The sequence below is a fragment of the Typopeltis vanoorti genome, chromosome 5 (genome assembly GCF_054136105.1).
Source record: "Typopeltis vanoorti isolate ZY-2024b chromosome 5, IOZ_Tvanoo_1.0, whole genome shotgun sequence".
Lineage (NCBI taxonomy): Eukaryota > Metazoa > Arthropoda > Arachnida > Uropygi > Thelyphonidae > Typopeltis > Typopeltis vanoorti.
In genome coordinates, this window is record NC_143553.1 from 39,490,622 (window position 1) to 39,511,585 (window position 20,964).

Below are 20,964 nucleotides of genomic sequence, written 5' to 3' on the forward strand. Positions count from 1 at the left end.
GATCTGTATTTAAGTTATGTAGATCTGGAAAAGGCATATCACAAGGTGCCAAGAGTAAAGTTCTTCAAAACACGCCAGTTATATGGTGTGAATGAGACATTGTATCAAGCAATACATAGTCTCTATTTGAGTAGTAAATTAGCAGTTAGAATTGAAGGATGTATAGGAAGAATGGTTTGATATTAAGTTGGGTGTGCGACAAGGGTGTACATTATCTCCACTGTTATTCATTATCTGTATGGATCACATTATGAAGGAAAGCAGTATTAAGCCTAATATCAAAATTGGAGATGTAAATCTCAGCTCTTTACTTTATGCATCAAAATTGGAGATGTTAATCTCAGCTCTTTATTTTATATATGCAGATGATGCTATACTCCTAAATAAATCTTGGACAAGTCTGCAGGATTTCCTGACCAAATTGAATAACTGTGTAATAAATTTGCTATGAAAATCAGCATTAAAAAGACAATGAAAATAGGCAGAAACAATGACAACATCAACTGCATCCTCAATGGAGAATCTATAGAACAAGTAAAACATTTTAGCTATTTAGGCACAATTTTTTAGTGAAGATGGAAAATTAAATTTGGAAATAGCAGAATTAGCAAAGTTGATATAGCAGGAAGTCAACTGAATAAATTTATATGGAATAAGAGAGAGATTAGTCAAAACACTAAACTGATTATATACAAAACAGTGTTCAAACCAAGTTTAACTTAAGAATCTGACAGGTGGGTTAGAAATAAAAGTCATGATCAAAGACTGGAAACCACAGATATGAAAGTCCTGAGAAAGATTAGGGGGAATGAACAGATGGCAGTATCATATTAGAAACAAGAATATTAGGAAAGAACTTGACATCATTAGCATTCAGGAATGTGTTAGGAGAGCTAATCTCAGGTGGTATTGGCCACTTAAAGAGAATGGGAAAGGAAACATTAGCAAAACAAATATTTTTTGCCAGGATGGTAGGAAAAAACCCAGATGAAGACCAAGATGTAGGTGTATTGATACAGTAAAATGTACCTTAGAAGACAGAAATATAAGATTTGATAATATTGGAATGTTGACAGATAACAGACTAATCTGGAGTAAATTTGTCGATAGGAAGTTAGCAATGGTGTAACTTTTCATGTAGTACTATCATAAGATCCTGTACACACCCTGAAGGCATATGTCAGGAATTTGATGATGAAGAAGAATAATAATAAGCAGTGGTCATGAAATCACTTAAAACAAATAAAGATATAATTATTACCAAAGCTGAGAAATTTAATGCCATCAACATTCTTAACCAAATAGCATATCAAGAAAAAATGATTCAACTGATATCTGACACAAACACATACCAATCAGTTAACTGTAACCCAACAGAACGCATTAAAGAGAAAACAACAAAACTGTTTACTTAAGTCAGTAACCAAATGACCAACAGAAACAGTTAAAGAAGTTGATATTGTACTATTCACATACAGAACTACTCCAGCTGCACTCAAGGAGTTGGTAGGTTATTCATCCTCCTACATAAGAAACACATGACATTTCATAAACAAAATTAAAAACATTATTGTCGACAACCAAGATTTATTAGTCAGTTCTGGCCCTTTTCACTAATGTTCCAATCACAGGCATAGTTCTTCTCTTATGAGACAAATTTCCTTATATCACAGCTCTCTTTGCCCACATCTTTCAAGTCTGGTTATTTTGTTTGGCAAAATCATTTCTATCTGCAAAAAGAAGGTACAGTCATGGACTCCCCCACTTTCCCATAGCTAACTTTTATATGGAACATTCGGAGCAATAGGCTCTAGATTCAGTAACCTTGAAACCCAAAGTTTGGCTAAGATATGTTGATTTGCAATTTGGCCTCACAGCCTCCTAACTTTAAACAATTTTCTAAACTACCTAAACAAGCAACACAGATGCATTCGATTCACCACTAGAAAAGAAAACAATAACACACTTCCTTTTCGATACACTCGTTACACGTTTTTCCTCAGGCTGTCTATCCTTCACTGTCTACCATAAACCAACACACACTACACATACAGAGACTCATACCACTATCTTACACAGAAAGTAGCTGTTTTTAGCATCCTAAAAAACAGAGGCTTAACAATTTGCTCTGATGAGCAAATTCTGAAAAATGAATTTTAAATAACAAGCAAAATATTTAGAAAAATGGCCAGAACCAATTGATAGAATTCTTTAAAAAATCTTCAACCAAATCTCAACAAAAATGATGGCCTGCAAGTCCCACAGATTTCGTCAGCTCATCTATGACCCACATAGTTTCTGGAAAAAGAAGAATAACCCACATAGTGAATATCAGAAGAAAAAAAATTTAATTGGATAGCAACACTGACTCAGCAAACAGAAATTTAAAGCAACAGGATTATCAGAAACAAATAACTGTTGATGTAGTTTTACTAAGATAATGTTTTATTTTAATATTACTATTTTTCTTTTCTTTCTTTTTTTTTTTTTATTTATTTTCCACAGAGGTCAGACTATGGTAAACAGTTGACCAAGCAGTCATTCTCAGCCCACTGTAGTATGTACAAATGTAGCTTGTGATCAAGGGTATATACATGCATTCCTGAAGATGACCTTCATGTATAGGTTGAAACATCAAATTTTATTTTAAGTTCTTAAACACGATAGCGTGTCTCCATAATGATTCATAATGACTGCTGATCATTGTGTAACCCTAAAAGAAACAGTAAGGTTAAGGTTCAGTTAAGTTTGAAGCTGAACTAGGTATATGAGTGTTGATAACAACTGGGAGTGTTTTTACATAGGATAGATGAAGAATGGTAATGACTAGTTTGGTGAGTAGTGTCCAAAAGAAAACCTATAGAAAAGACAATTAAAAAAGATCATCTATTGGAAAGTGACTAGGGAGAATTTGTGAGGCAGGGTTCATTTTTTAAGCAGACTTTTTTCTTCTGGATACATCAAATGTGCATCACCTCAAATGTCAGAACAATATTTTATGGTTTAGCAAATTTGGGATGCATATGGCATTAGCAGCTATACAGGTAAGAAATAATGTCTTGAATGGAAAAAGACATTTAAGTTTTCTGCAGGTGGAGGACAAGTGTATGTAACACAGGCGAGACTAAATTGCAAGTCAGCATGAGAAGAGAAATTGAATGCAAAAGGAACTCATGCGAGATGTTTTTTATAATTAAAATAGGACTATGTGCTTTAGTAGCAATGAAGTTCACTAGGTTGGCCTCATCCACTGGAAAATAGTAGGGAGATCATTGTTCAAAACACTGGTTATGGAAGATGAAGTTCAGATCATTTCATTGCTACAAAATTTGTCAAATGAAGACAAATGAGCTTTCATCAGCAAAACTACATACGGATAGGATCTGATAATAGAAATGATTAATTATCATTTTTATTATCAGAGGAACAGGAGTCTGAATGAAAGTAAACAATCTTGGAATACTGGCATTGATGTGGAAATATGAAACCTGGCAACCCCACTACAAAGGGCAGAAGGAAAACCTTCAAGGCAGTAGCTTGGTAAGCAAAGCATGATCAAATGTCCCGGAAATGTGAAATGATCACACAAGTTTCTCCAAACCTTGACATGAACTGTGGGTAAGGTTGGTTAGAGATTTACTGTGGAGTGAGAGCAATGGAATTCATATTGGTGATCACTAATTAATTGCGAAGCTGCCAGATAGTGAAGAAGTTGACTGTTGATGACCATCTCCACAGTTCTTAAGAGGAATGAGACAAGGACAAAGTGATGATATACTGATAGGGACAATTGGATATAAGCTTGCTTGCACACTGTTGAGTAAATTCCAGACAAGTATGACAGTTTGTTCAGGTGATATAGGATGGGAGTTAATTCTAGAGCATGAATTATGAGTACAAAATCATATTCACACTAGCATGTTCAACTTCTGCCTTTCCCCACCTCCCTATGTTTTACATCCAAATGCATCGTGATATCACGTAACAATAAGGCTTATCTGTTGGAATCAGTCTTTGCCTCTTATCATCAACCAAGGCAAATCGCCTTCCACAAACAGTTTTGCTTTGTGCCTCTTCTGATCTTTCATTACAAAGGCATCAGAAGAGTCCTTAATAGCTTGGATACTAATAGATCTCCTGTCCAGATGACATCTCCCATTTGTACTCAAAATCTGTATCAATCTTCTCCTCCAACTCTGTTCAACAACCAAGACAAATCACCTTCCACAAGCTGTTTGCTTTGCATCTTCTGATCTTTCACCAGAAAGGTATCAGAAGAGTCCTTAATAGCTTGGAGACCATTAGTATTAAAAATTTAGACCTACTAGTACTAAGAAGAAAGAGGTTATAGTCAGGAAATACATCAGTGATATGTCCTTATCAATTCATGTTGGTACTACCCCACTGAGTATTGTGTCCATTAAAAAGTCATCCATAAGAAGTATGCAGCTGCAATATAAAATTGACAAGGTCAACCTGATTTAACTCAGAATGTAACATATTGTAATAAGAAATCTCACTTACAGGCAAATGGTTACCACTTCCAGAACAGCATGAAGATGACACACTGGAAAGGACGGTTATCTGCTATGATCGCAATTCCATCATGAGCAGGACCATCTCTAGTCCTGTCCTTACTAAACCTTATCTGTAAGAATTATTGTCTTACAGCAGAATCCCCACTGTGTTTTAAATATGTTGCCTACAGACAGAAACAGACATTGGTTTTGTGTTTCTGCAGAAGACCTTGATATCAATGTTTTGACAGAATCTATGACAGTTCCATTGTAAGAATTTTCCTTTCTTTTGGCTTTGTAGACCTCGCAGATTTCTGAAAAGCTGAGGAGGATTTACCTTTGTCTGACTTATATTTGTAAAATGATTTTAAGTAAGTATGGAGTATGGATGCCGAATGTACATCTCTTCCTCTGGAAAAACCATTTAATACGTCATCTAATGAGTCAGAAAGTTGATGAGTAGTTAATTTTCAGTTGATACAGACATATCCATTTCTTTTGTGGGGTACCTGGTGGGGTTTCTTTCAGTGATACTCTTGCCATAATCTTCTTGACAAGTGTTCTCATTGAACAGGATCACTTTATGAGTTTCAGGAGTGAGACCATAATAGGCCATGCAAAGACCATGGATAGACTTACTGCGACACTTCTGATCCTTACAGGCAAGCCCACCAGCTAACTGAAAATGTAGTCCAGGCCATCCAGGACTACATTTTTTGCCAATACAAGAGGCAAAGTAATGTAGGACTAAGAGATTCCCCCCACCCCTTCCCAAATATCCATGGGTTGCACTACACAGTAACAACACATTGGATCACAGTGACAGTGGCAGTCTGGAATTTAGAACAGCAAAAAAGACTCAGGCAAAGCAGAGAGAAAACAATATGGCAAGTATAGTAAAAGAAGAATGATGAAAAGGGCCATCACCATCACTGGAAGGTGCCTTCCACCAAGGTGCTCCACATGGAGAGAGACCAGTCTATGTTGTGAACTGATATCTGTTCGTGACATGGACTAGTCATTAAAAACACTATGTTCCAACATAAAAGATGTGCATAAACTCACACAGAAAGAAAAAAATAACAAGGAAAGCCTTACTGATTATATTATTGTTGATAATGATATCTTAATTCTTAATACTAATGATCTCAAAGCTATTAAGGACCCTTCTGATGCCTTTCTGGTGAAAGATCAGAAGATACAGAAAGCAAACAGTTTGTGGAAGGTGATTTGTCTTCACTGTTGAACAGAGTTGGAGGAGAAGATTGATGCAGATTTTGAGTACAAATGGGAGATGTCATCTGGACAGGAGATCTATTAGTATCCAAGCTATTAAGGACTCTTCTGATGCCTCTGTAATGAAAGATCAGAAGAAGCACAAAGCAAACTGTTTGTGGAAGGCGATTTGCCTTGGTTGATGATAAGAGGCAAAGACTGATTCCAACAGATAAGCCTTATTGTTACGTGATATCACGATGCATTTGGATGTAAAACATAGGGAGGTGGGGAAAGGCAGAAGTTGAACATGCTAGTGTGAATATGATTTTGTACTCATAATTCATGCTCTAGAATTAACTCCCATCCTATATCACCTGAACAAACTGTCATACTTGTCTGGAATTTACTCAACAGTGTGCAAGCAAGCTTATATCCAATTGTCCCTATCAGTATATCATCACTTTGTCATTGTCTCATTCCTCTTAAGAACTGTGGAGATGGTCATCAACAGTCAACTTCTTCACTATCTGGCAGCTTCACAATTAATTAGTGATCACCAATATGAATTCCATTGCTCTCACTCCACAGTAAATCTCTAACCAACCTTACCCACAGTTCATGTCAAGGTTTGGAGAAACTTGTGTGATCATTTCACATTTCCAGGACATTTGATCATGCTTTGCTTACCAAGCTACTGCCTTGAAGGTTTTCCTTCTGCCCTTCAAGTATATAAAAAATAATCCAGAAATGTTCAGAGGTCAACTTTGAACACAACCTTGGAAACAAAGTGGAAACTCTAAATAAAACAATGACAGACTCAAGCAGAAGACGTGGTGAAGCTGTAACATAAGGAGAACAAACAAAACTCAAGAAATTAGACAAATGAAGAAAAAACATACTGTCAAGTTTGTATGCCCTTAGAGAATAGCGAGGAAAAAATAAAACAAATATAAGAAGGCAAAATTAGAATAAAATTAATGAAATAAAGATCAAAGGAAGTTCTTATAAGAATTTGGAAAGGATATAGATATGAAGATAGCAAAATGATCTGGAGACGAATAAAAAAAAATTGAAAAAAAAGGAAAGGGTACCATAATAAGGTAACAAATTTAACAAAAAAAAGTGATGATAATATCTTTATGTATCAGAAACATGAAAGCTCAAATACAACACTATCAAAAATTTTAGTGGGTACACTGCATAATTCAAAATGGTTGGTGTGAAAATCAATGGAAGCAATAACACGTGCAATTAAGACACACAAAACACTGGCCTGATAGTGTTCGCAAACTCTAGGTGAGAGATAAATTTCATCACCCAGTGTGAGACCACTGTTTCATTTATTAGAGGTCTGAATTGGATGGAAAAAGTTCCATGTTTGGCTTCTAGAGCAGGGTTTTTGACACCTAGGTAAAAAAAAACAAATAAAAATACAAAAAATGTATATAAAACCAATAAAAAATTAGAAAAAATCTTTAACCCATCCATGGTGCGTATGTACTATAGGTTTACAGATACACCTTTAGTGAGTGGGAGCCCATAAAATAAATGTATCCTCAAGGGGATGTATATGATATTATAATAATAAGCTTATATTATTATTAACTCCTTAACAACAACTTTCCTCTAGATTACTCTATTAACACTCAGAACTAACATATTCAGATCTTGTATTTGTCTTATAATCAGTGTCAGTTGTAGGGGTTCTGGCACCTTGATGCAAATTTAAGTTGAGCATCCCTTACTTTTTTTTAAATACAATTTAAAGGTTAAAAACTCAAAACATATTTTTATGTACAATTGTACACTTTGAAAAATACATATATTAACAACAGAGCAAAAATCGCAAAACATACAAAAATGCATAGACTAGAATTATAGATACATAAGTCGCTAATTACTGGCTATGAGCTATTATAACTAGAGATGTACAAGCCAGAAAAATTGCACAATGATAAGAATAATTTAAATTTTAATGGAAAAAGCAATGTATGAAAACAAAAATTAAATTATTTAAAAGTTTACTTTTCTTGATTTTATGGAAGCAAATTCATCCAAAACTTCACTTGTTTCTAGTTTCTCACAGATATCGCCTTCTATTGTGATCATTGATAGTTCAACGAGTCTTTCCAGTGAAATACTAGATCTTAGATATGTTTTAATTAGTTTCCGTCTTGAAAATGATCATTCGCCACTTGCTACTGAAACTGGAAGTATCAAAAATATTCAAAACGAAATATTTAAATTAATAAAGACGCTATCTAAAATGTTTGCTTATATGTATTGCAATATTTTCAGTGGGTTTAAGCTGTAACTGTCCTGTATGATGCCCTTTAGAATTTGTATTTCATTATGTAATTGGGTGGCACAAATATCCTTTTCTTTCCCATCAGCCAGCTTGTAAACCATCACAGTGTTTTCTTGAAGTGTCCTCATCCATATAAGAAATTTCTTTGAAACTGGATAAAAACTGAAATATGTTAAAAGTGACTTGTCAAGAGCCTTTCAGCCAAAGAATTAATAACAGTGTCCACAATTGGAAGAAAAAATGTAACTTTAAAGTTGGATTGTGAATCAACTGCCACTTCATCCTAACATTCCTAACAAAACAATCTTTTCTTAAGTCTACGTAGTGTACTGCTTTTGAACTCAGGAGAAATTTCTAAATCTAATGCTGGCTCTTTTGCCGATTCAAGTATAACATTAAAATTTTCATCCTATCTAAATTCATCAGTAATTAGTGACAGACATGGGCAAACTATCTCTGATTGGCTACCGGTGGAGATTGAACTGGCATTCAGTCTCCAAAAAGCTAGATAGGGTTTAATGGATTTGTCTACTCCCTATAAAGAAATAAAAGGCATTAGCTTATTATTATTACAAATTTTTTGGTACAGTCGATTACATTATTTAACACGTTTATAAATCCACTTAAAATTATGTTTGGATTTTTTTTCTTTATTATGTGACACCTCCAAGGAGTCCAAAGACTCATTGAAGGAGGTCACCAACTTCACCACTCAATCCAACTACAGCGAACCGCAACTACTATCATCATCCACACCAATGCCATCTACCCCTTTATCATCACTGAATTGTTGATACGTACCCTCAAGGAGGTGTATATGATACTATAATAAGTTTATATTATTATTAACTCCTTAACAACAATTTTCCTCCAGATTACTCTGTTAACACTCAGAACTAACATATTCAGATCTTATATTTGTCTTCTAATGCATGTCAACCTACATCAAACCCCTTATATATTTCTCTTGATCTTTTACCAGCCATCCTGACATTAAAAACCTAGTTTGCTAACCTTTCCCCTCCAATTCTGTTTAACTAACCATACCACCTGAGATCAGCTTTACACATACATTCCTAAATGCAAACACTGTCGAAGTTCCTAATATCCTCATTTTTATTATGACTCCAGCATAGCTTAACACTGGTTTGAACACTGTCTTGTATATAGCTACTTGAGTATTTTGACCACTTCTCTGATTCCATATTAATTTATGCATTTGACTCCCCAATACCAGCTTTGCTCATTTTCATTCTGTAGTCTATTTCCATACATTAATTCAGCGTTGGTAACTTCCTGGGTCTGGTTCCCACTGATGAGAACAATAAAGGAGAAAAACAAAAAAAATAATACAAAAAAGAATTCCCTACAAGGTGTGTGTGGGGGGGTTGCTGAAATGTAGAATAACATGGAGAAAAGAGTGTGCAAAAATACTAGTCTGAGATAGAATAAGGAATGAAATATGAAAAATAATGAAAACCAGGAGAAGAATAATTTACAAGAAAATTACAAGAATAAATTATAAAAATAAAAGCAGTAGAACTTTTAACCCTTAATTAGTCACACCTTTTTTTTTGTTACATAATTAGTCGCATAGGGACTATTTGACCCCAAAATTAAAGTTATGATATTTCTTTAATTTTTCAATATTTCTCTTGAATTGTTTTTATTTATTATAAGGTTGATTATGGTGAGTAAAATGAAATTAAAAAATCCTTAATAATGTTTTATTTTTATATTAATTATTAACATTTTTATTCAGTCTTGATTTTCCATACAATTATTGCATCTTACTGAAGAATGCCATTGCAACAAAAGCTCAGACATTTTTCACACTTTGACTTATTTTACGATCCTTTAATCTTGGACATATTACACAGCAGCCCTGGGAATATCCAGAAGTGCTTGGTTCTGGTTGTTGAGCTTCTGGAAAAATACGTAAGTAGTCGCACGGGATCAGAATATCAGAAATCATTCTTTATTTCACATAATTGTGCTGATGGACGGCATGCGACTGATTCAGTGAACGGAAAGCAAGAAACTCAGCTACTTGAAATCACAACAAAACTCCCTCAATGGTTTTGTCAGAAATTGAACTTGAATGATGGCTAAGGTCAAATAAACTCCATGCAACTAATTAAAGGTTAATAGAGAATTAAAATAGCTATTTAACAAATTTCTAAAACAGAAAGGTATCCACTCTTCAACCAACAGGCTATGGGTTAAAATCCTGCTGTGTACAGGATACCATGACAGTACGACGTGAAAAGTTAACATTATTATTATTATGTGACACCTCCAGGGAGCCCAAAGACTCATCGAGGGAGGGCACCTACTCTTCAACTCTCTCTCTCCACCACTCAATCCACCAACCACAATGAACTGCAACTACACCAATGCCACCACCAGTATTTTCACAAACAGTCACAAACATCCATGCCTATGGCAGATTCGAACCCGCAGGCTGGAGAGTGGATATGCTAACCGCTCGGCCAACCAGGACAGTTACTGTATTACTAACTTCCTATCTACAATCTTTTTCCAAACTAGTCTATTATCTGCCAGGATACCAATACTGTTGGAGCATATATTTTGGTCTTCTAAAGCCAAAATATAAGATCCAACAGTATTGTATCAACTCTTTTTCGCCTGCAATTGTAGAATGAAACCTGATTTGCTAATTTTTGATTCCCATTCTGTTTAAGTGATACCATCTGAGATCAGCTCTACTCATACATCTCTCAATGTTAACAAAGTCAAGTCCCTTCCTAATATCTTCATTTTAAAAATGATTCAGTTCCTGATATTATCCATTCACTCTCATTTTTCTAAGAACTATCTACCCTTGATCAACTGTTTTATTTCTAACCCATGTTTAAGTGATACCATCTGAGATCAGCTCTACTCATACATCTCTCAATGTTAACAAAGTCAAGTCCCTTCCTAATATCTTCATTTTAAAAATGATTCAGTTCCTGATATTATCCATTCACTCTCATTTTTCTAAGAACTATCTACCCTTGATCAACTGTTTTATTTCTAACCCAACACTCAGATTCATAACTTAAAGCTGGTTTGAGCAGATTTGCCATATATTATACAGTATATAGTGTTTTGACTTCTCTTATTCCATAGAAATTTATTCAGTTGACACGACCATGATACCAGCTCTGTTCACTTTATTATATTTCAATATTTAATTTTCCATCTTCACTAAAAACTGTTCCTAAATAGCTGCAAAGATTTATTTGTTCTGCAGGTTCTCATTTAGAATGCAGTTTCCATGACAATGATTCTACTGAGGATAGACAGAGAACCTTCTGTTGAACCACAGGGAGAAATATGTCTAATTCCAAATTTTGGTGTTTGCATACATCACTCTGCTTGCCTGCCATTCCAGAATATTCTCTTTGTGTCTAGTGTTGAAGACTAGCTACTCATTCCTTTCATTTATTAATGCCTGAAATTTCACCTGTTTTTGCCTTCTTGGTTTTGTTAACGTCAATTATGTTCTCATGGTATTTCTCTAATTTTTCTGCCACTTCCACTTCTTTTCCATTGATACTTCTTATACTGATGGTGGCTACCTTAAATTCTTCTGATGTCGGGTTTATCCTAGTAGTTGACTTTTTGATGTCTGCACTGGTTCCCTGACAAAAAAGGCAGGGGTTTGTTTATCCAGGTATCTCAGCTGATAAGACTTTCTTCTTTTGGCACCACCATCATCACTATCTTCTTCTCTCCCTCTCTTTTTTTTTACATCCCTTAGCATGTACCTGGATAGGAATGGCCCCTTAACCAGTACACTGCTGTGGATGCTACTGGACTATTTGTCTATAGGTTTCTTGCCTGGTTTTACAGCCCATTGACAGGGAGCCAACTGTCGTTTCATACAGACAGTGTATTATATATGTTAATTGTTTCATCCCTCAGAACAGGCCAGTTTGCCTGTTCTGAGGGATGAAAAACCCGAGTTTTGGGGAGAAAAAACTCTACCTCCATACGAGACCAGCTAACTCACCTTCAGTTGAAAAGCTCTGATAAAAGTTCGAATCATAAACGAGATTCAAACCCAGGTTTTTCCAACAAAAGAGCTTCGTCTATACCGATTGACTCCCTCACTATCTTTTGGTTTAAGCCAATGCAGAATACAATTTGGTTGGCTTCATTTGTTCGGTATCCAGGTAGGTAGATATCTACTAATGGATACACCATGAGAAGGTGAAAACTGGACATTGAGTCATAAACACTGACTGGTTTACCACCATTTATAAAAGGCTCTATGTACACGTCCATTTCCAGTTATTTAGGATTGACCCTTAAGCAACTTCTACATACAGCTATTAAATAAAATATACAATAAAGCAACTGCAGGTATCTCTTCCCTATGTACAAAGTAAGCCATTTAAAACAATGGACTAAGAACATATCACCTCATCTAATTATCCAATGCAGTATTAGAATATGCCCTAAATGAACTAGATCAGAGTGATAAAAGGATTAATATCAATGATAAGAAGTTAAATCATGTTGCTAATGACTATGGTAATTGCAAACAACAAAAGTGAGCTAAAATATATGATAAATGAACTAAACTAAGTATCAAATAAAGTTGAATTACATATAAATTAAGGAAAAACTAACATACAGTGAACCTCCTGCTTAAGGAAAAACTAAAATATAGAGAAGTTACAACACCTGATTTTATGATTGATATAAATTCCATTACAAATGTATAAAATGTTGAACAACAGAAACAAGCCAACTGGGATGCATATTCTTCTACACCAGATTGCTGAGACCACAACCCAAAATAAAACTTTTAACTAATATGAATCTAAAACTAAATCAACACGATTATTTATTTCTATCCAATTACCAAGTTTTAAGTAACACAGTACTGTATACATATTTGTGTAATCAACGTAATTGCTATGAGTCATTGTGCACAGATCACTTCACAAATGTAGAAGGGAATCAAACTACAACCTGCAGTTGTAGTGAACTGTTGTAATTTGCTTCGCTCTTCATTTATTATCAGTTTAATTTAAAATCATTAACAGTCCAGTGCATATTTGTGTTGTCATAAATATCTAAAAGAGGATAAGTGAATGCCAAAATAAAAACACAGTATGAAGAAACACAGACTTTCAAAGGCAAAGATATTTGAAAAAAAGTTACTCCAGTCTAAGAAATTTGGATAGTGATGTTCCAAATTTTGAATGGAGCTCAAATATCTTAGCCACAATCAGAAATACTTTATCATTCTACTTTTTTTTCTTTAAAGATGTACTAAAACAGAACTTCTGTAACATTTTTAACATTCATATTTGCATAATTAAATAATTGGTGATTTTGGGTGTAACATTTTACAGTTCAAACTCTATTCCCAAGAGCAAAACTACAATTCATGACACCGAGATATGGTAAATTAGGGTTTGATTTATGATGGCCTGCTTAATGATTTTAATTACAGTAAACCTCTGCTCTTAGACTGTAAGAGCAGAGGTTTACTTTAATGATAAATACTGATGAGAATAACATAACAGAAGAATATATAAAAATAGAAAACAATAAAATAGGGCAAAGATGAATACCTGAAGGAGCTTATAATAGATAAGAGATGCATATGAAAGAGAATTTCAGTTTGGCTGGGTGGCATCTGACAAAATGAAAACAAATTCTGAACAGTAAAATAAAATCTGAAAATAGAACCGAACTTTTCAACGTATCACACACTAGTTATGTGTGTGATATCTTTATGCCCAAGATGATGCCTTGGTGACCAATGTGAAATATCAGTCTAATAATTTAATAACTAAATAAGGTTAGTCAGCTAATGTACACTCACAGATACGAGACCCTTGACACTTATGTGCATGTCAAAAGGAGAATCCATTCCGATAATAGGGTAATCAATCTGTCTTGTGGGATGAGTTGTTTAATCACCCAGTGGTGACAATATGGTGGAAGGCAAGCATGGATAACCACAGAGAAAATCAAAGGATGGTCTATTCAAAATGGTTAGAAACGTGGTAATGAGAAGCTGTTTATGTTTCTTCACCCTTGAAAGGAGAAAAATGAAGACAAATGGGGGAAAGTCTATAACCAAAAATTGTTATAGAAACAACTTATAGAAAGAAACAATTTTAAGTGAAGATGGCAAATTACATATCGAAGTACACAACAGAACATGCAAAGCTGGTATGATGGAGATTGAGATGAATAAATATATATAAAATAGAGAAAAATTATCCAAAAGACCAAACTGGCAGTACAGGATAGTATTCAAAATTAATTTCACTTTACAGATCCAAAGATTGTGTTAAAAAGTCAAAACAGTAGATCAAAGGGCAGAGACCAAAGATATAAAAGGTCTGAGGAAAATCATGTTAAAATTGAAAATATTAATAAAAAGGCACTTGACATCATTGGCATTCAAGAATGTTAATAATGTCAAATGCCCAAAACATAAGATCTGGCAGAATTGGAGAAATGGCAAATAGCAGACTAATCTGGTGGGAAATTATTCATAGAAAGCAAGTAACACAAGTAGACGTAATTAGGTAATAATATCAGAGAATGCTGTAGAATCCTTTCAGAATACGTATCAGATGCATAATGATGTCGATTTTCCATAAGTACTTTTCTTTTATAGAATTTCAAGCAATATACCATATTTGCTGGCATATAAGATGCACTGGCCTATAAGACACATCCCCCCCCCCCTCTTTTTTGTACACATTTTTTAGAGAAAAAACTATCACTGAATATTATAATGAATTTACAGTATTTCAAATATAAAGTAATAAGTAGATCTACTTTCAAAAAATACCTAAGCCCTGTTTCCATGTTCTTTAGCATACGCAATCACACGTAGCTTATATGCAATATTGTAGCAATGCCGATGTTTTTCAGCCATAATTTGACAAGAAATTTAGAGAAAATTTAACAGCAGAAATTTATTACCATTCACAACAACAATTGGAAAGTTTAAACGAACAGGAACACAGCTGTGATCGTTGATGACAGCACATGTGCATCCACTGAACTCTATGTAACTGGAATGCTCTCACACACTGCAAGGAAGCAAGAAAGAAATCGCGTAACTTGGAAGAGAGAAAATTTCCAGAAATGAAAGTAATAAAAACTGAGTATCCCTGTTTTTCAGACTTATCAAAGAAAAAAAAGTGCATCTTATATGCAGGCAAATACAGTAATTTAATTATGACAATTAAGAATAAGAAATATTATGCTAACAGCAACACTTTTTTCCTGATATACCTTGCACAAACTGGTATGTCCAAATGAATGAAGGAATTATGTCCATTCCCTATGCTACAGCCATTCTGAAGTGACAGTCCACACCACTGACATGGACCACTGTATCCAGTGGGAGAAACCTTCCTATTATACAGAGGCAAGTACAAATCTGAAAGACTGTTCCTAAAATCTGCCACAGCACTACATTCCAAATTTAAATAAATTTGGCTGTTCGCCTTATCCAAAATCTGGAACATGATCATCTTATGATCTTCACCAGAATAAACAAGATCACATCACCATACACACAAAAAGCACTAGCTAGGGATTTAGAATCCTACCTTTTTATGCTCAGTTTGTCTTTGGATTGGTGTACCTGCATGCAATGGTAGAGTGAATATCTTTATGCACAAGATGATGCCTTGGTGACCAATGTGAAATATTAGTCTAATAATTTAATAACTAAATAAAGTTAGTCAGCTACTGTATGCCCACAGATAAAAGACCCTTCGACACTTCTGTGCATGTCAAAAGAAGGAGAATCCATTCCGATAATAGGGTAATCAATCTGTCTTGTGGGATGAGTTGTTTATTATTACACATCAGAAAATTAACTTTTCTTTTATGAATATTGTAGTTTTTAAAGTGGTAACTATTTTGCATGTATAACAGTTGGAAAATTTTACATATAAAGCACATGATTTTGCATGTTGGTGACCAATTCGTACATCAGCTTATTTCTTTTTCCTCTTCAACATGATTTGACTCTCCTGGGCAAGTTTCCAGACTAGGGTCTCAAATCTGTGGTCGGACAGTAATTATTATTATGACTAGTCTTGTGTTTTTCACTCTAAACAACAATGTAAGCAATAATCAATATCTAAGCATCTACCAGATATGTTATGATCCATTTATCTAGAGACATTTTAGATTCATGAAATGTAGGATATCTAATAGAAATCTCACCAGGAATTACATATTGCATTCTTAATCCACTTCTCAAATGATCCTCTGTTCTATCTTCTCCAAGATTTTATGGAATAAATACAGGAGAGACTGAAAAATCTTCTGTATCTATCCATCCATCACAAACTTATATGCCTCTATTAGATCTCCTTTTCCTTCTAGTTTTAATCCCTATTCTCTTCATCTCTAGAATCATATAAGAACTTGATAAAGGCCTTTTATGTGTTTTATGGAAGTCAAAACTTGAATTATCAAGAAGAAAGGAAACCTACAGTCACTTCTATATGAGACTGGCTGGCTGACATTTCGGTTGAAAGTTTTTCATATGAACCCAGATCTTTCAAACTTTCTTTGCAATACAACAAGGATACACTCAACTAAAACACAGCTGGCAACAGGTAGCATTGATGCATAAGTGGAAGTGTTAACAGATATAAGATGCATGCAGTGGGTGTGTGTACCAGTATATTTTTTTGGATATAAAAAATAAAATAAAATAATTTTTAAAAAAGAACATATACTAATAAAAATTGACTGTTTACTTTTATAAGAAATAAAAAATTTAAACAAAAGACATTGTAAACTTACTGTACACACATATACACACCACTTGAGGGGAAAAAAGAAAAAGAAAAAAAAACATATGGAAACTTGAATTATCACCTTGTGTGAATCAATTTCAGTCTTTAATTTATTCTGTGTCCACTTTATCCTGATATCCCTTGCATTTAAATCTTCTTTCATTTTCTCATGCTCTTTCAGTAGTGATGCCAATTCTGCAATCTGTAATGATATTTATGATGAATAATCAAACTACATTTTCTTTCCTATTAATAGAGATAAATGATGCAAAATAAAGTAAATACCTTATTGTCAAGAGCAGAACTAATCTGACTCTTATCAATATTCAATCCTTTCATTTTGTTAATAAAATTCTCTCTCTCCTTAGCCATCTCTCTTATCTTTTTTTCCAGATCATCTCTAATTTTTTTGGCTAAAATGACTTCTCTCTCACTCTGGGCATAACGAACTACCATTGCTTCTTTATCCCTCTGAGCAGATTCTCGATCTTTAGCCATCTGAAAATGCAGAATCAGATTTGTCTGAGAAACAAACATATTAGCAGCAACATTAATAAAAAAGACATATGAACAATACAGAATTCATTCAATCCAATTTTGTGCTCACATCTGCACAACATAAACAGTAAAGCTTCTTTACTAACTCCCGTATAATAAAAACTTCTTTAATGAAATAAATATCACGTTAATTCATTTTATAAAATCATGTATTAGTGTAACAAATATATATGTCTACATTTCGAGCACTGACCCATGCAAATACTTCATATTTTCCAAGGTTAATAATAATAAACATGGCTTATAATAATAAACACCAATATAGTTATACATAGAAAATAAAACTGGTATTTCAGCAAACTACATCACCAATTTCCTGATGTGTCCTCAGGGGGTTACAGGCTACAATAACTGTACTATATGATTAAGTTTACATTACTACTAATCTCCTATCAACAATTTTCCTCTGAATTAGTCTATTACTTGTATATGCAATATAATATACATGCCAATATTATCTTATCTTTTTACAGCAGCCTCCAGAAAATTTTAAACACCTTCTTCATATTATTTTCTATATTCTTATGGACATCTTCCATAAATTTTGTTTAGTTACTTTTATATGTAGATCTCTTATATTTTTCTCTGTATTCATTCAGGGAAGCTGCTGACTTTTTTTCTTTTTTTTTTTGCTATGGAGCATTCAGTAAGCTTTTATTTTTCCAGAACTGCTTCTTTAACTTCTAGTGTCTACCATGGTTTTCTTACTTTTCTATCCTTGAAGACAACTTCACCACATGCTCCCTAGCTGAATGTTTTCTTCAGAATTTGCTACTGAGACTCCAATGTCTGGTTCTTGTTTTTTAAATGTTTCATTTTTTTCCTGAATGCCTGTATAATTGTGTTCATAGTTTACCTGTAAAAGTTGCACAATTTTAATTATTTTTAAAACTTTGTTACATGTTGTTCTTTTCAATTTGATATAATTTTTATCCTACTTAAAACTAAATGATGATCACTGCAATTTCATATCCTCTGTATATTCTTGTATCCTGAACCAGTATGAAGATATCAACAACATAGTCAATAAGGCTTTTCTCATGTCTTTGTCTTCTCCACATGAACTTGTGCACATTTTTATGTTGAAACATAGTTTTAGTAATAATTAGTCCATATCCTGAGCAGAAATCCAGCAGATACTTACCATTATAACTTTACTTAAAACTAGTTTTCAATCAAGAAGTTTATCATTATGTTTGACATTGAATGCTATCGCTACTCCTTTCTTTCTTTGATCATTATTGCCTAAACATAACATCTGTACACTTCCCATTTTAGTAGGTGCTCACCTGTTTTTGTCTTCTTCGTCTCAGTAATGACAATTATGTCCACATGGAACTTTTCTAGTTGTTCTGCAAGTTTGATTTCTTTTTCTATATTCTTTATGTTGATAGTTCCTTCTTCAATTCCTCCAGTTTGTTCCAGTAACTGACTTTTCACTGTCCATCCTGGTTCCTTGACGAAAACAGCAAAGGCCTTTAACAGGGCAATGACTTAGCTGGCATGTTGTACCATTATGTCTATTTCTGATTTAAGCCAACAGAAAATATAAGTTGGTTGGCTAAGTCCTGAATTGCCAAGGCCATCTATTTATGCATCCCATTTATGCAGTACAAATGCATACCTACCTACTAATGGGACACACCATGTGAAGGTGAGGTGAGAATTGGACATTAGGTTAGAGAAGCTTCAGTCAGTTCTCCATATTCCTTAAAGGTGATGTAAAGGACTCCTCTCAGTTACCTGGCAGTGATCATTAAATAATTCCCAACTACAGCAAACTACAAATTCACAAATTTTAACTCAAAAGATGAAAGCAGAAAGTACTTAGAAATAGTGAAAATAATAAAAGAATTTAAATAGAAAATGAAGCTGCTTCTGACAATGACTTTTCTGATCGACAAATTGAAGAGAAAATCAACAAAAATTCAGGTATAGGAATACCTTGAGTAATATATACTCAAAGTATTGATACATGCCCATACAGTAATGTATTAGTAATGCATTATGCAATAAGTTGAACAGTCCAGATTTGCTTAACTTGACAGATTATATTTCCAAGTTTAATAAGCGAGAAGATCACTGCATAGTGTGAGGTTTCCAGCCATTACATAATTGGGCCCTACTTCACTGAAGGGGTGGTGAAACCATGACCTTGAATAGCGAATGCTACATCGAGAATGTGTTGATTCCATTCACCCAATATCATATACATATTATAGGATGTGTTGTGCAAAAAACATTCCATTTGGTGTACAGGTATTCCAATAGGACATGGGAACCTGTCACACATCACGTTCTAGAACCTATTTATCAGGAGGCTCATTTCGAGGTTCACAGAATTCCCATACCCTTCATGTTCTCCTGATCTCACATCACTTGATGCCTTCATCTGGGGTATATAATAGGAATGGGTATTCCACCATGACCTGCCTTCAAACCTTGATAGACTAAGGAATAAAATTACACAACACGTCCAGCAGATGTCTCAACCCTTGTTCTTGAAGATGACAGAGAACCTTCGCATGCACTACGAAACCTGTCTTGAAAGATAAGGTGCCCATTTCAAGCATGTAATTTACTGTCATTAATGCATTATTTGACCAAGATTCCACCGATAGTTGTGGATATACATATTATCAGGTGTAAACATATATTTCTTTGTTAATAAACCCATTTACTCCATAACATATATCATTATAGTTATTCAGTATTTTTTTTTTTTTTTTGCATCATACTGTATAATATCCTTTTATATAATAACTTGACTATGCAGAAGGAAGCCTTTTGAGCACTTTTAAATAAATTATAATACTGGAATTAACTAAAGTAAAATATTATGTATTAGTATAATTTTCACCTGAGTATCAAAGGCATCTTCAGTACAAAGCTAATAGAACAATAACTGACAATTCCAAAAGGCACCACCTAAGTAGCTAATGTAAAATAACTAAAAAAGGTCATTAAATTTCCTAAGTTATTAAAAATTAAAAATAAATAAATATTTTATAATAAATAAGCATTTTATCCACACACGTGTGCACACCCTTTACCAAGAGTTCACTTATGAAAATATAACTTTCTGACAACATGGGATTGCTATGGTTTAATAGAGAGATTTCTTCCTCTTAAGTTTCTGTCTAGTCTGACAAGAGCTGCAGGCCCATGTAAGCCAACAGTTTATCTGCTACTTCACCAGATGAAGGACTGGCACATTGAAAGTATTACTATGTTATGCCAAGCTGAAGTTCAGTTCTCTGGTGGAGTTCTTCAGATTCCAGACAGTAACTCTTTCAATACAAATTTAATAACGGAAAAAACTCATGTACAAAGATTATTTAATGGTATAATTTTCGCCTGTGCGTCACAGGCATCTTCAGTACATTAAGCTCAAATTAAACAATAACTGACAATTCCAAAAAGCGCTACCTAAGTAGCTGGTGTAAGATAACCAAAAAGATCAATAACTTTCCTAAAAATTAAAAAAAATAAATAATAATAATAATAATAAAAAAATTAAATTAATTAATTTAAAAAAAAATCAATACAATAA

The 20,964-nt window shown here is 33.9% G+C and overlaps 1 protein-coding gene across 2 annotated transcripts in view; it reads right to left on the minus strand.

The window, feature by feature from the left end:
- Golgin104 (coiled-coil domain-containing protein 186) overlaps positions 1-20,964 on the minus strand; it is a 502,507-nt gene that overhangs the window by 402,663 nt on the left and 78,880 nt on the right. For both annotated transcript variants that reach the window (XM_090392368.1, XM_090392369.1), the window contains exons 4-5: positions 17,139-17,351; positions 16,936-17,055 (exon numbers count right to left, since the gene is read on the minus strand). In XM_090392368.1, coding sequence (XP_090248494.1) covers positions 16,936-17,055; positions 17,139-17,351 — 333 coding nt within the window. The remainder of the gene's footprint in view (positions 1-16,935; positions 17,056-17,138; positions 17,352-20,964) is intronic.